Raw genomic sequence first — 16,530 nt, 5'->3', positions numbered from 1 at the left:
GCACCTTTTGCTTCAGAGGCCGCCAGCTAAAGTAGCAGAGGAGGGAGGGTCTAGTGAACCACGTGAAGGAAGCCTGAAATGGAAAGTGTGAGAAGCGGAACTCTTCTTGGTGTGCGCCAGGAGGGTTTTGGCAAGTACTGCAGAAGCTGCAGGCACCGAGGGCGTGACTTGTTGAAGGAAGGCCTGGGGACCAGCAAAGGAGCCCCAGACACTTGGTTCAAACCCAGCTGCTGAATGAGGCCTTCGGGCTCTGTGATTTGGGCCAAACTCCTGGCCCATGTTTGGCCAAGGTGGCGGGCCCATGAGCTTTGGTGTCTTTGTGTCCCTGGGCCCCCGGTTGTGTAACACCCCGGGTTCCACGTTGCCCCGCCAGCCCGAGAGTCAGGGCAAGATGGGGGCTCACTCCCCCGCTATCTTGTTTGTTTTTCCACACATTTCTGGGCCCCAGGCGTGTGCACCATTCTCCTCCTAATCCCACCACAAAATAATAACTAAATGTTAAAAAGCACCTACCATCTCCCAGGCACTGTGCTGGGACCCCTTTACAGGCCTCAGCCCATCTCATGGTCACAGTGACATCATTTTCAACTCGTACCCATATCTCGTACTTCCTGATCTCCAGGAGATGCCTTTCAACCGAGAGCTGAATTGGCATTTGGTTGTTTAAACAGTCTGACCTGGGGGACCTAGCTGGCTCAGTTGGGAGAGCATGTGACTCTTGAGGTTAGGGTCATGAGTTCAAACCTCACCCTGGGTGTGGAGCCTACTTAAAAAAATAAAATAAATACATGGTCTGACCTGTATTATGGCTGAAGTTTTCACCACGAAATATGGTTGCGAGGGCCTAGTAGGTGAAATCCTCCCTGCCCGGGTCCTTCGGAGGATGGTCTCAGGAAAGGAGAGGAGGCCCTGAGGGTGTGAAGGGAAAGACACTTGGATTACTTTGCTGAAAGGGGAGGTACCGGCTGGTGTCTGGGAGAGAGGATCCACGTCTCTCTATGGAGAGACTCCGGCTGAACAGAAAGCAGGGTTCGCTAGTGTCACACGAATCTCCTCCAGGGTTCCGCAGAGTCCCCTCTGGCTGGATGAGATGGGAGCTCCTCACGGCCCGGAGATGCTGCAAGCCCATGTAGACGGGGCCCATGTAGACGGGGCCCATGCAGGGGCCAAGCAGCCCGAGAGCTCTGCCTTATTTAGGGGCCAGCACGACCAAGGACCCCAAGAGTGGGGCACAACCAGCACAAGTTCTCGGCCTTGAGGCTTTGCGTGGCCTGTTGGAAGCTGTTGAGACACGGGTGCGATCCCACACAGGGACAGACCAGCCTTCCCCCGAGCAGCGTCCACGTCACTGTCCCCATAGAGGTGGCCACCGCTCAGCCCTCCTCAGCCCCAGGCTGGTTCACAGTTAAGCACGTGGGTCTGTTGTGACTTTCGAATGACTGCAGAGAAATGCCCAAGTCATTGCTCCAGAGGCAGCGTCCCCCCCCCCCCCCAGGCAAGGCACGGAGTCTGTGGTGTGGTGGTCCCCTGTTTTATTACCCTGAGATGGCCCGTCAGTCGCCCCGCAGTGTTCTCCGAGCACCCACCATGGAGCTGTCAGTCGATTCCAAAAATAAAGGCATGGAAGAGGGAAATGTGCTTTTTGCCTCTAACTTGCAAGTTTACTGAGGAGCCAGCGCAGAGGCACAGTTAAAGTGAAGCAAAACACAAATACACAGGAGCGTTTTGGATCTGGGCGGTGTTCTCAGCACTTCCCCGCTGCTCCCAGATGCACCGTCGTGCCCTCCCCGGGAAAGGCGTCTCATAGGTAGACCCTGTCTTTAAGGCCGCTCCTGGGATTCGGGAGGGATTGGCCTCTCCTCCTCCCCATCATTCATCACGTTACCCCTTTACTATGTGGCCTACATCTTCTTTCGGGGCATTTGAGGTGATGGGAAGATTGGCCATAAGGAAAAACGAGGCGACATTTAAAAACCAAAACTTACGTTTGTGGGAGGCCAGGCCTCACTCAGGTTTTTCCCTGTTCCTTCGTGCTGTGTAGTCACCTCACAACGTAAAGTAAGCCCTGCACCACTGTCACCATCCCTCGTGCTCCTGAGGGCACTGGGCTCAGCGAGGTCCTGCTCGCAGCAGAGGGCCCCGGGGGCCTCCAAGTCACCAGTGAGCCCTCCTCGCTCAAGGCGTGAGAGCAGTCTGCGCTCTTGGGGACCTCAGCAAGGACCGTGGGCCCCAACACCTGCAGGCTGTGGCTTCCCATGAGGCCTGGGCCCCCTCACAGCCTCGCAGCTGGGTTCCCCTGGCTATTCGGAGAGAGAGAGAGAGAGCCAAGTGGAGGTCTATCTCCTTCCGGGACCCAGCTCTGAAGTTCCATGACCATCAGGTTTCCTGCAATTCTTTCGTTAGGGGCAAGTCACTCCCTCGAGCCTGTTGGAGAGGAGGGAAGTGAGGTACCAGCCCTCGCTGGGAGAGGGAGACAAAAATCTGTGGACGCACTGGCAAACCACCGCAGAGATTTTCCAACTAACTTCACTCTGGTTCAAAGAAATCGGTTATCCCAGACAGGGCCCAAGGAAGGCGTGCATGCTCTGAGTCTGGGAAGGAAAAAGAAGAGGTAGGGCCGGGACAGGCAGGGCTGACTGGAGAGCAAAGCTGGAGAGAGAGTCTGCACGATCAGGGGCCTGTGGTTGTCTGTGACCAGGCCTCCCTGCCTCTGGAGCAGCCCTACTTTCCTCACCTTTAACCAGGGGGGATGGAGACAGGTGAGTTCTCGGGTCTCCTGAGCTCCCACTGTTGTGGGTCCATCGTTCGGGGACTAGTGTCTTTTTTTTGTAACCTCCAACCCCCTTGGACCCTAGTCCCTCATGCCGACCTTCCTGTGCCCAGCAACACAGGCAGAGAGCCCTCTGCTCCCCAGCACGCGCACTGGGGGTGTGCAGAGCCCGGGACAGAGCGGGAGATGGGGGAGGGCATGGGGGCTGGGTGGGGAAATGCTCGGGTCAGGCTGGCGGAAGTCAGGGCGGCAGGGACCTGTCTAAACGAAGAACCGGGGATCGCCGGAGCTCAGTGAGGCCAGGTGAGCTGCCCAAGGACTCAGCAGGCCCAGGGGTACTGGGTCACAGGTCTTTCTGCGTCTGGAAAAGGCTTTGCCTTCACTATGTTCCTCCTGCTAATCGCGTGAAGGCATTAGATCGGATGTCCTGAGCGCTTCTGATCTAGACCGGGACACAGATGATGCCGCACCGTCAGGGTTCTTTGCTCTATTCTGTCCCTGGGGAGGGGGGAGTGTCTTCGGTGGCAGGGACACCACTCAGCATCGTCCCCCCTCCAGAGAGCGACAGCTGCCTGGCTTTCTCCTCACTTCAGGGACAGAGGGTGTCCTGTTGTTTCCAATTTATAACCCGGGGAGTGAGGAGTAGGGGGGAGCGACGTGTGCTTCTAACCAAGGCAGGGGGCCCCGGGCTGCCGCCTCTGGGCTGGGAGGGTCACCTCGGGTCCTGCATGTGACTGCTCACAGATGTGGCCGTTCGGGGCCTCTGGCTGAGCACTGCTGGCTGCACTTTGAGAAGCACGAGCCTGGGCTTCCCAGGGGCAGGACGCGAGTGAGGAAGACTTCAGTAAATCTTTGGGACCCAGACAACCGGGGCTGGCTGGTGTGTCAGTGGACACGGGCGCACGCGCACGCGTGTGTGTGAGTGTGTGTGTGTGTGTGTGTGTTTGGGGGCCCATCTCTTGCCAAAACCAGGCTCATTTCTGCATATTTGTTTGCTGAGTATTAAACACTCCGAAGATTACTCTTGCGATTTGTTGAATCTGAAATGAAAATGAGTCAGCACAGAGGAAAAACAAGCCCGAAGACCCCGAATGGCCCCTGAATGAAAATACACAGCCCTGAAGCGAGTGGGCTTCTCCCCCCGGCCCCCCTCCCCGCCCCCAGGTCGGAATCTTACACACACAGATGCCAGTACCAGGCACAGCTGTGTGCACCAGGCCCCCTGCGTCTGCTCCGGCCTGACCTGGGCACTTGATCTCTGTGCCCTTCCCACCCCTGCCTGTCCGAGCCCCTCCCTTTCCTGCGGGAAAGGCCTGTCCTTAGGTGGAGGGGCGCAGGCTGGAGGCTCTAGATAATTTTCTGGGAGGGCAGGCACTTCCTCTCAGACCTTATCACAGGCTCAGCAGGAAGATGTCCGCAGGAAATCTGTGACTTTTTATTCCTCCCGCCGCTCTAAGGGGTGGTCATCTCACATTGCCTCTAGCTTTTGGATCTGGGAAGACACTATCTGGGGAGAGGCCCGTCTGCCAAAGCAGATGCTCCTCGCTTCCGACCCAGGCCGTGTTCCCGCAAACTCTGTTATGAACTGGATTGAAGTTGTACGGAATCATGTTTTGAATGTACCAGAGGGATTTGCCGTTCAAGGGAACCCAGCCTTGTGGAAAGTGGAGAGCTATTCTGTAACGTGGAGCCTCAGCCAGCGATTTATGAGCTCAGTAAGTAGTCGGAACATTGCTGTGCGCTGAATGTTAGCTTCATCCTACGCGGTGGAAACTTGTTATTCAAAGGTATAACAGTGTGGTGCAAAGAATTATTCTGTAATGTGGATAACATTTCATGACCGATGAGCTTGGCAAGTTTAGGCACTTCTTAAAGTGGGGTGTACCTCTAGTGCTGCTTCAGAGAAAAGGATGGTTTGTGCTAATATTCAGACTTGGGGGAAGAAGGTAGCTTGACTGTCTGAAAGTTAGGGTCCCTCCAAAGGCGCTTGGAAGGAACAGAGGCGCTCAAAGTTTCCATCCAGTTCAGGCAAGAGGTCCCAAGGGTTGCCTGCTCTCACTACCTTGCCACAGAGTGGAAATGATGGTGCTTCCCCCTCCCCCCAATAAATGCAGTTACCTATGCTAGCTACATTTCTAAAATTATTTCTCTTTATGTCTCAATATGTGTCATATCTATCTATCACCTATCTATCATCTATCATGTGTATTGAATGCCATAGTAAAAGAAGGGACAAGCCATAGGGCTCATGTTTCAGAGCCCTGAAAGGCTGTTGCTTGATCTGTATGGAGTAAGAGACTTGACCTTACCACTCACCCTTCCTCACTCAGGAGCCCAAAGGCATTTCAGACCCCTCTCCTCTGTGCTCTCTCCTCGCATACCACCATGTTTGGACCCTAGAATAGAGCCTGTTACTAGGGAAACAGTCTGACTTTTCAAGGTGGCTGGAGAAGAGGACTGTGTTTGTCCCTAGGTGTGTCCGACCCGGAGCTGTGGGTGAGCTGGGACTGACCAGCGGCAAGCCCTCCCTGGGAGCACAAACTCTCTGTGAGATCACACCATGATGTGACCCTGACTATGTTTCAGAAAGAGGCTTTTGGAAGTTCACGCAATTAGTGAGATAGCTTGTAAGAAGTTTGACCTTCTAGATTCTTGTGTGTTTTATTCTTGCTGATTTCTAGTCATGGCTGCTATACTTCCATTCACCTTCCACTTACTTCCCGGTTGTCCTGATGGCTTTGCCCACAGCCTGTGCAGATTCAGGTGTGGGCAGACCTGACACGGAGAGCCAACCGTCTCCCATCCGGCCTGGGGAGTCCTGAGCCGTGGCTCCCTCTGGAGGCAGTCTGGAGTGTTCATCCCACTTGGCGAGGGGAGGGGGTTTTGACTGGGAGGAGGAAATGGGTTCTTCATTAGAAGGGACACATTCTCTCTGAGCTACATATCCATTGATATTCTTTGGAAAATACTGGGCCATGAGTGGGTGAAGTGACTCAGGTCCTTACTTTCCTACTTTATAAAGGGAGATGGTAATCTTTCTCCACAGGGTTATTGTAAGGCTCAGTAATAATGATGCATTTATTAGCACCTACTGAAGTGCAAGAGTTCTAAAAACACCAAGTAAGGTATAAGCAGCAATTCTCAACAAGTTTTTTTTTTTTTTTGATTCTGCTTTATTCATGTGCAAGATATACTGATCAAGAATTCTGCTCCTTGCCACAAATGATTGGTCAGACACAAGATGATTTCCCCACCTACCTCGGACCTCCAGGCTATACATGGTTGGTTGGAAAGCACCCTCCAAATTCTGATAGACTGCCCCCGGGAAATTGCTTTTTGTCAGAAAAAACAATATATAAGACATTAAAAAGGAGCACGTTTTCCATGTTAAGAATCAAAACATGACCAAAAAGGCTACAGTTTCCTTTTGATCACCATTCCCAGTCTCCTCTGCCAAGATATCCAGTCATTGAGAGACCTAGTGTTATCAGTACTGTCTCCTGAGGGGCCTCACTCTGTCTCTAGTTACCTCTTATTTGAGCACTGGAGTGAGCACAAGAGTGAAGCTTGTTATTAGCATGGGGTTTATCCTTCTAGAGCTTCTGTGTATATATAAATGTGTATGAGTGTGTATGTGTGCGCTTACCCATAAAGATACACAGTGTGCTTTATGTAAATCTTGTAACCTGTTGGTTCATCCAAAAACATGTCGTGAACACATAACCATGTAATTACTGCCTATATTCTTTAGGATTTTGATAGAATTCTGTCTCACGTTGAGGTCTTTAATCCATTTCGAGTTTATCTTTGTGTATGGTATAAGAGAATGGTTGAGTTTCATTCTTCTACACATAGCTGTCCAATTTTCCCAGCACCATTCATTAAAGAGACTGTCTTTTTTCCAGTGTACATTCTTTCCTGCTTTGTCGAAGATGAGTTGACCATAGAGTTGAGGGTCCATATCTGGGCTCTCTACTGTGTTCCAATGGTCTATGTGTCTGTTTCTGTGCCAGTACCATGCTGTCTTGGTGATCACAGCTTTGTAGTAAAGCTTGAAATCAGGCAATGTGATGCCCCCAGTTTTGTTTTTCTTTTCAACATTTCCTTAGCAATCTGGGGTCTCTTTTGGTTCCATACAAATGTTAGGATTGTTTGTTCCAGCTCTTTGAAAAATGCTGGTGAAATTTTGATTGGGATGACATTGAAAGTATAGATGGTATAGGCAGTATAGACATTTTAACAATGTTTATTCTTCCAAACCATGAGCATGGAATGGTCTTTCATCTTTTTGTGTCTTCTTCAATTTCTTTCAGAGTGTTCTGTAGTTCCTTGAGTACAGATCCTTTACCTCTTTGGTTAGGTTTATTCCCAGGTATCTTATGGTTCTTGATGCTATAGTAAATGAAATCAATTCTCTAATTTCCCTTTCTGTATTTTCATTGTTAGTGTGTTAAGAAGCAATTGATTTCTGTACATTGATTTTGTATCCTGCCACATTATTGAATTGCTATATGAGTTCTAGTAGTTTGGGGGTGGAGTCTTTTGGATTTTCCATATAAAGTATCATGTCATCTGGGAAGAGAGAGAGTTTGACTTCTTTGCCAATTTGAACACCTTTTATTTCTTTTTGTTGTCTGATTGCTGTTGCTAGGACTTCTAGTACTATGTTGAAAAACAGTGGCAAGAGTGGACATCCTTTGGAAATAGAGGGTATCATGCTTAGCGAAATAAGTCAATGGGAGAAAGACAACTATCATATGATCTCTTTGATATGGGGAATTGGAGATGTAATGTGGGAGGTTTGGGGAGTAGGAAAAGAATAAATGAAACAAGATGGGATCGGGAGGGAGAAAAATCATAAGAGACTCTTAATCTCACAAAACAAACTGAAGGTTGCCGGGGTGGGAGTGGTAGGGAGAGGGTGGTGGGGTTATGGTCATTGGGGAGGGTATGTGCTATGATGAGTGCTGTGAAGTGTGTAAACCTAGCGATTCATAGACCTGTACCCCTGGGACTAATAATACATTATATGTTTTAAAAAATTAAAAAATTATTAAAAAAAAGAATGGACATCCTTGTCATGTTCCTGATCTCAAAGGGAAGGCGGTCAGCTTTTCCCTATTGAGGATGATATTTGCTGGTTTTTCATGGATAGATTTTATGAAGTTGAGGAGTGTCCCCTCTATCCCTATACTTTGAATTGTTTTAATCAGGAATGGATGCTGTATCTTGTCAAATGCTTTTTCTGCATCAATTGAGAGGACCATATAGTTCTTTTCTCTTCTCTTATTGATTTGTTCTATCACATTGATGAATGTGGATGCCAAGATTCTCAACAAGATCCTAGCTAATAGGATCCAACAGTACATTAAAAAGAGTATCCACCATGACCAGGTTATTCATGGGATGCAAGGGTGGTTCAGCATTCACTAACCATGAAATTATACAGATCATGCTTTTAGAGTCTTGGATAGTATTTCACAGTAGAAATATATCATAGTCTCTAGCATTCTCCTATTTATAGAACTTTCCCCAAGTTTTTGTTATTTAAAAAAAATTGTGTCAACGTTGTCTTCACATCCTTGAGAACACATTTCTCTCTCTCTCTCTCTCTTTGATACTAGCCCTCCTGACAGGTGTGGAATGATACCTCATTGTGGTTTTTATTTGTATTTCCCTGATGATTAGTGATGTTATACTTTTTTTTTTTTTTTTGGTCATATAGCTGTTGGCCATTTGTCTTCTTTGCAGAGATGTCTACTCAAGTCCTTAACCCATTTTAAAATTTGGTTATTAATCCCTTACCAGATGTATGGGTTAAAAATATTTTCTTCCATTGTAAAGGTTGCCTTTCACTCCATTGAAGGTTTCCTTTGCTGCGCAGAAGCTTCTTAGTTTGATGTACTCTTGCTTGCTTATTTTTGTTGTTGTTGCCTATGCTTTTGGTGTCATATCTGTGAATCATTGCCAAGACCAATGTCATGAAGCTTTTCTTCCCATGTTTTCTCCCAGGAGTTTTAAAGTTTCAGAGCTTGCCTTCAACTCTTCAATCCATTTTGAGTTGATCTTTGTGTGTGGTGTAAGATAATGGCCCAATTCCAGTCCTTTACATGTGGGTATCTGCTTTTCTTAATACCATTTTTTGAAGACACTATCCTTTCCCCAGTGTGTATTCATGGCACCCTTCTTGAAGATAAGTTGTCTACAGCCATTATGGAAACCAGTATGGAATTTCCTTTAAAAATTTAAAAATAGAACTACCATATAATTCAGGAATCCTACTTCTGGCTATTTTTTCAGAAGAATTGAAATCATGATCTTGAAGAGGCATTAGCAATCCCACATTCATTGTGGTACTGTTCACAATAGCTAAGATGTGGAGACAATCTAGGTATCTACTCATACATGAGTGAATAAAAAATGTGGCATAAACACACAATGGAATATCATTCAGCCTTTAAAAAGGACATTCTTTATTATGCAACAACACTGATAAACCTTTAGGACATTAGGCTAAATGAAATAAACCAGTCACAGAAGGACAAATACTGCATAATTCCACTATAGTAAGGATCTAACATAGTCAAATTTGGGACACCTGGGTGGCTCAGTTTGTTGGGCGGCTGCCTTCGGCTTGGGTCATGATCCCGGTGTCCTGGGATTGGGTCCCGCATCGGGCTCCTTGCTCGACGGGGAGACTGCTTCTCTCTCTGTCTCTGCTTGCCACTCTGCATGTGCTTGCTCTCGTTCTCTCTCTCTCTGACAATTAAATATATTTAAAAAATATATTAAAAAAATAAAATAGAATAGTCACATTTATCTAATGGAAGAGTAGAATGGTGGCTACCAGGGAAATGGGGAGCTACTAATCAATAGACATAAAATTAAGATTAAATAAGATGAATAAATCCTAGAAATCTGATGTACAACTTTGTACCTACACTCAAAATAATATATTGAATGCTAAAAACTTTTAAGAATAGATGTCATGTTTAGTATTCTTACCACAATGAAATAAAGTAAAATTTAAAAAATATTGCAAAGCACTTCTTTGTGCATACCTCATTGTGCAGATACTTAAGTCTTTCTCTAGGGTAACTAATAATAAGTGGAATATATGGATCATAGGATATTACTTTGTTACAAAATGTCAAATATCTATGTTAGCCTGTTGCTTGTCTGTTAAGCATATGATGCTTTCGGTCTCAAAGACCTGTAACATTTTAAAGATTATTTATTTATTTATTTATTTGCCAGAGACAGAGGGAGAGAGAGCGAGAGAGCACAGGCAGACAAAGAGGCAGGCAGAGGCATAGGGAGAAGCAGGCTCCCTTGCCGAGCAAGGAGCCCGATGTGGGACTCGATCCCAGGACCTTGGGATCATGACCTGAGCCGAAGGCAGCTGCTCAACCAACTGAGCCACCCAGGCGTCCCAGACCTGTAACATTTTGATGGAGATTTTTATCTTTCTTTTTTGGTTTTTGGATTTTGTTTTCTGTCTCATTTGTGCAGACCTTCCTTACAAATGTTTCTAACAAATGCTCCTATACTTTCTTGAACTACTTTGAGAGTTCTACTTCTACATTATGGGCTTTCTCTTTTCTGTATGAGTTATGGATATATCTTTACTTGTTTCTGAGTTAAAATGAACTGTTCCACTTATTTTAAATACCCCTTGTATAATAGGTTCCCATTTACATGTGAATCTTTTCTGGGTCCCTATTCTCTTTGTTGTTCTCTTTATGTATTTCTGTGCCAATCCCACATTCAGGGCTTTCCCGGCCACCTTATCTGAAGTAGCCCTCATTCACTCTCTACCACCTAACCCCACTGTATTTTCTTCATGGCACACACATCTCTTTAGAATTCTTATTTATTTACTTGTTTGCTTGTAGATTACGTGCTCCATGAGGACAGCTCCAAACTGCCTTTTTTAGCACGTGGAGTAGCACCCATAGACATTTAGAGAATAGTTACTGGAGGAGGAATGAAAGAACACCTTCGACTAGGGATATTTGCAGTTTGAGCTTTATTTTCAAAACTTCAATAAATTGTCAAAGGAATTTGTACTATTGACCAAAAAAATGGATACAGAAGGGCCTTTCTACCTCCCTGAAGTTCTTCCATGTATGTTTGTGGGTTCTGTTCACATGTCATATGGTTTAAATATGGAACCCTTGGAAAAACTCACTCAAGGGGGCAGAAAAGGGTGATGTATGCTTATCGTAAACCTTGGGTGCACTTCCTTTTAGAGAATGGAATTTAGTATGGCTGGATGTAGTCACTGAATAACATGGTTCAAGGCAATCATTAATTCACGCTGCAAATATTTATCCAGCACCCTGGTGGGTGTTGAAAAAGCAATGGCGAGTAGAATAAACATGGAACTTATGGCAGGAGGGGGTGGAGAAGACCCTAATGAGACATGACAGCAATGAACACATAATTAGAGGCTAGGATCATTTCTATGCAGAAAAATAATAAGATTTTAGTGCATGTAACAAGAGGGCCAGAGAGGCCATGGAGGAAGTGACTATTGAACAGAGGTTTGATCCAGATGAAGAGAGTGTGAAGCGTTTTGGCAGAGGTCCTGCGGCATGTAGCTCTGGTGATGTTGGCAGAGGCCAGATCAAAGGAGAGTGCAGTATGATGACAAAGGCAAAACAAACAACAGAACCTGTGTGGATATGGGAGTAATACAAACCCTGGGTTCACATGAGTTTTGGCACCTGTCAACTGTGTAACCAGTTTTAACCTCTTCCTCCTCAGTTACCTTGCTGATGAAAACTAACCTCATTGGGTCACCTGCATATTACATGAGAGTCTTCAGCACAGGTTAGAGATCTGTGGTGTGGTTAGAGCACTTTGTTCTTCTGTGTTTGTTAGCTGCCAACACCTCACTTTACAGCAAGCAAAGCAGAAATGATCACTTGTTTTGTAGATTCACAGCCTGAAACCAAGGAACAGTTTCCAAAAGGAAATTCAGTCTAATTTTTTTGAGCATCCCATGAGTTCTGCTTCATTCAGTTAAAAACCATTTTTGAGTACCTGCTTTGTACAAAATAGAAAGTACTCTTTTGGAGATAGAAGAATGAGCTGTTTTGAAGGTAATGACTCCATGGATCACTTTGTAACTGTGTTATAGAGGACCTAATAGAGGCAAAATTGGTGTGTATTTTAGTGAAGGGAGTGAGGTGTAAGAGACAGTCCTCGTAGAAGGAAATCCTGGGGAAGGTTCTAAAGGGGAGGAAACTTAAGGCCCACAACTCCTGAGAAAGGTGCCATAAGAGAGAATTATAGGACTCCTCTACAAAGGGAGAAGGTGGTTAGCTAAGGCAGGGTTTGCACGGCCAAATGGTTGCATGTAAGGAGCTTGGGTCCTTGTGGAAGGACATCATGGATCATGGCCATGGGCAGTGCTGGTTTACAGCCATGACCAATGTCTCCAAGATCTGCCCATGTGTTTCTTTCTTTGGGCATATTAGTCTGGGGACTCATTTATGGAAACACAGTGTTCCTGCTGCTGACAGTGATGCGGCACACCAAGACACATATTTTAGCCCATCCAAATCATGCCATGAAACCATGCTTATCATCCTTCTGAGGTCTGTGGATCACCCACCCCTTATCTTCACCATTAGCCGACTTTGGTCTTGTGTGTTTGATTAGTTTTTGTTCAATCCTTTTTGGGCATCTGAACATCTGCCTTTTTTTTTTTTTACCACTTTTTTTGAGGAGAGCAGGTCTGAGTTCTGCCTAGAAAACATCATAGAAAGCTTCTATTTCACCAAAAGGCGTCTTGGCTCCATTAGCAGATTATTTACTCTATTCCCATTACAGCCCATTATAATCCTACTCAGCCTTCAAGACCCTGATCAGATCAGATTTCTCCATGAAATCAACCCAGTTGAATGGAATTTTGTCTCCCTTTATAATTATGCATTATTTATAATAGTAGATCCAATGTTTGGTTGATGATTAGTGTTACCTGGTGGAAACTTTTGAATAAAATTTTTATTCTAGAACAGTTTTATACTTACAGAATCAATACAAAGATAGTGCCGAGAATTCCTGTCTACCCAATACCAAGTTTCTCCTATTATTAACATCTTACATTAGTACAGTACCTTTGCTACAGTGAAAGAGCCAATGTTGATATACTATTATTAACTTTTTTTTTTTTTTTTTTTTTTTTTTTTTTTTGTCAGAGAGAGTGAGCACAGGCAGACAGAGGGGCAGGCAGTGGCAGAGGGAGAAGCAGGCTTCTTGCTGAGCAAGGAGCCCAATGTGGAACTCGATCCCAGGATGCTGGGATCATGACCTGAGCCGAAGGCAGCCACTTAACCACTGAGCCACTCAGGCGTCCCTATTATTAACTATTATTAACTAAAATCTATACTTCATTCACATGTCCTCAGTTTTCCCCTGATGTCCTTTATCTGTTCAATGATCATCACCCAAGATGCCCTTACATGTGGTTGTTATGTCTCCTTAGGCTCCCTTAGCTGGGACAGTTTCTTGGGACTTTCTTGTCTCTTGTGATCTTGACAGGTTAGGGGATGACTCAATAGGAATTCTGTAGAGTGTCCCTAAATTGGGATGGGTCTGATGTTTTTCTCATGATTATACAGAGGTAATGAGTTTTTAGCAGGAAGACCATGGAGGCTAAGTGCCATTCTCATCATATCATATCATATCATATCATATCAAGGAGATGTAGTATCAATATGACTTATCAAAGGTGAGATTAACCTCAATCACCTGGCTTGAGGTAGTGTTCATCAAGTTTCTCTACTGAAAAATTCACTGAAAAGGCCACTGTGTGCCATTCACCCTAAGGGGTGAGGTTATTTGCCGCCTCTTTAAGAGCAGAGTGTCTGCATAAATCATTTAGAATTCTTTTGAATGGGAAATTTTTCTTTTCTCCCCCATTTGTTTATTCAATCACTTATTTATATCAACATGGACTTGCAGATATTTATCTTATTATACCTTGAGTTATAGTCCAATGGTACTTGGTTTATTTTGTCACATTATTTCAGCTTTGGCCACTGGGAACTCTTTCAAGTGTTTCCTGTGTCCCTTTGGTACATCCCAATCATTTTTGGGGTATATACTTTCTCAATTTCTGTCACTAAAAGATTCTGTATGTGTTATGACCCAGGGGTCAGATCAGCCACTTCTCCAGGGAGCTTTGATTCCATTTACTGGAAAATAGTATTCAAAACCAAGATGGCGGCACCAGACTTATTTGTTGCTATTGTGGTATCTGGCTTCTAGCCCCTCTAGAGACACATGTGTATATACTAACCTGTAATTATGCTATATCTTTAAATGCTCCATATGTAACTGTATGTATCTCTATTAAGCCGAACTTGAGTTCAAACTAATGTCTCAACTCTAAGCCCTTACCACATAGGTCATTTGGGGAAATTTAAAGATAGAGAATCCCAGGCACCTCCCACTCCAGAGCCAGTAAATCAGGATAAATACTTACCTTAGATCTTTTGAAAGGCAAACACATTAACATCACTGACTATTTTTCTTGGTTTAATATTGGAATGAGTATCAAAGTTATGAAAACTTCATGAATTTAAGTTTTAGTTTATCACCATTCACAATTTGGATAAGTATCTTAGCAAAACTTTGTTACCTGCCTATAATTTTTATAATTTTAATTCCATGATCTAATAAGAGTTTGGAAATTCTTACATTATGTGATCATTGAATGTCCCACCTGATTCTCAGGCTATGATTTGAAGTCCCAGATACAGAAATAAAGACTCTAAGAACAACAAATATAATCATGCAAATTGTATTCATCAATGTTGATAGTATTTATCTCACTCATTTCCTCTCCTTTCTCTTGTTTTCTCACCTTTTTTGGTGGGCTCCAGGCTCCAGTTCCAGCACCATCTTCTGAGCTGACCCCCGTTCCCAGGATGCCCTTGGTGCTGCTCCTGCTGCTGCCCCTCTTGAGTTCTGCAAAAGCTCAAGTTAATCCAGGTAAGACAGCCATTGCTCAGCCACATGCTAGAAGACCAGCTGGATATTCAAGTCAATCAGTGTTCATCTTGGGAAAGGCCCTGCCAAGGGTATCCACAGGGATTTTATTTTCCCCTCCCCTTTCTTTCATCTCTTTTCTTTTCTTTTATTTCTTTCTTTTTTTCTTTCTTTCTTTCTTCTTCTCTCTCTCTTTCCTTCCTTCCTTTCTTTCTTTCTCTCTTTCCTCCCCCTTTCCTTTCCTTCTTTTTCCTTCCTTCCTTCCTCTCTCTCCCTCCCTTCCTTCCCTTTCCTTCCTTCCCTCGTGTCTTTCTTTTCTTTTCTTTTCCTTCCTTCCTTCCTTCCCTTTTTCCCTTCCTTCCTCCATCCCTCCCTTCCTCCTTTACTCCCTTCCTTCCTTTTACTTTCAAGATGAAACATGTCCAAAGAAGAATCAGAAACCAAAGTCCTGTATCTGTATAACATCTTAACTATTGTGAAAGGGCTCCTGATATCAAGTAGAGTGGAGTGAATGGGAATTAAAAAAAAAAAAAAAAAAAAGAAATGGAAGAAGTAGCCATTTGCTTCTGCATCTTCTAGGAAATAGAAGGAGAGAACTTTATAGGTGCCTTCTAGAACCTCTGTAGGTTGGGTTTCCAGTTATTTTTTGCTGGTTCAGGCCTGTGTTTTATTGGATGTCATGTTGTGCTTTTGGGACCCTGGTCTTGCAGGATCTTGGCAGTCTCTCCTAGCCAGTGTGGCCATACTCAAAAATAGATGTGTGAAGAGAAATCTTTTTGTTTTCCCCAATTTTTAAAAATTAGATGTCTATTTTAACTTTACATTGATATAAGTGATTTTATCACTTGTCTATTACACAACAGTGCCTCTTAACAACCTGTGTAGTGCTGGTGATTTAGTCTGGGCTTGGGTGAACTATTGTTCTGATCTCTGGGTTCATGCACATATCTGGGAATCAGCTGGTTATTGGTTCATCTAGGATGCCCTTGGCTCCGATGACTGGGCACATTGGCAGTGCTCTTCTCCAGCAGACTAGTGTGGGTATGTTTTCATGGAAATTGCACAGGAACAAGAGCGGAAGCAGAAACATGTGGCATTTTTCAGGATTTCATTGGCGTGGCCACGCCCAGAGTCAGAGTGGGCAGGCGTCAAGAGTTACCTGGGGAAGATCTGGGTATAGGGAAGGGGGACGGACTGCTGTCCATTTTTCATGTACACACAAATGTAAATATAGGAAAATACCCATAGTGTAAGTGCTCACTGGGATGAATTTTACAAATGGAATACATCCATCAGCAGGATCCAGGTTAAGAAACAGAATTTCACCAGACTTCAGAGGCTCTCCTCCTTTCTAGCCACTTCTCCCCACCCTCATCCAAAGTTAATTGTTATCCTGCTTTCTAACAATATAGGTTAATTTTGTCTGTTTTTGTACTTTGTGTAAGTGGAAGCAGATGATGCCTAAATGTGCTTTTGTGTCTGGCTTCTTTCATTCTGTGTGGTGTTGGTGATGGTCTTCTGTAGGGTTGCATGGAGTCGGCAGCTGTTTGTTTTCATTATATAACATTACTTTGTGTGACTGTTTTATTTATCCAGTCTTCTGTGGTTGGGAATTGGGATCGTTTCCAGTTTGCATTCATTATGAGTAAATCTGCCATAATCATTCTCGTAAAGGTCTTTGGTTGAAGTATGTGCGCAGCCTTTTGGGGGTAGACCCCTAGAAGTGGAATTGCTGGGTTGTATGTCACATGCAATAT

At 44.7% G+C, this 16,530-nt stretch overlaps 1 protein-coding gene across 4 annotated transcripts in view; it reads left to right on the top strand.

Annotated features, from left to right (window-relative positions):
• DDR2 (discoidin domain receptor tyrosine kinase 2) overlaps nucleotides 1-16,530 on the top strand; it is a 150,758-nt gene that overhangs the window by 74,124 nt on the left and 60,104 nt on the right. For 3 of the 4 annotated variants that reach the window (XM_082704173.1, XM_082704174.1, XM_082704175.1), the window contains one exon: nucleotides 14,668-14,776. In XM_082704173.1, coding sequence (XP_082560299.1) covers nucleotides 14,668-14,776 — 109 coding nt within the window. Of the gene's footprint in view, nucleotides 1-4,182; nucleotides 4,486-14,667; nucleotides 14,777-16,530 lie in introns of those variants that run through there. The other variant, XM_082704176.1, reaches the window with a different exon arrangement.

This window comes from Mustela nivalis, assembly GCF_964662115.1.
Source record: "Mustela nivalis genome assembly, chromosome: 16".
Lineage (NCBI taxonomy): Eukaryota > Metazoa > Chordata > Mammalia > Carnivora > Mustelidae > Mustela > Mustela nivalis.
Note: the sequence above shows the minus strand (reverse complement) of the source record. Positions and strands in the feature narration are given on the sequence as shown.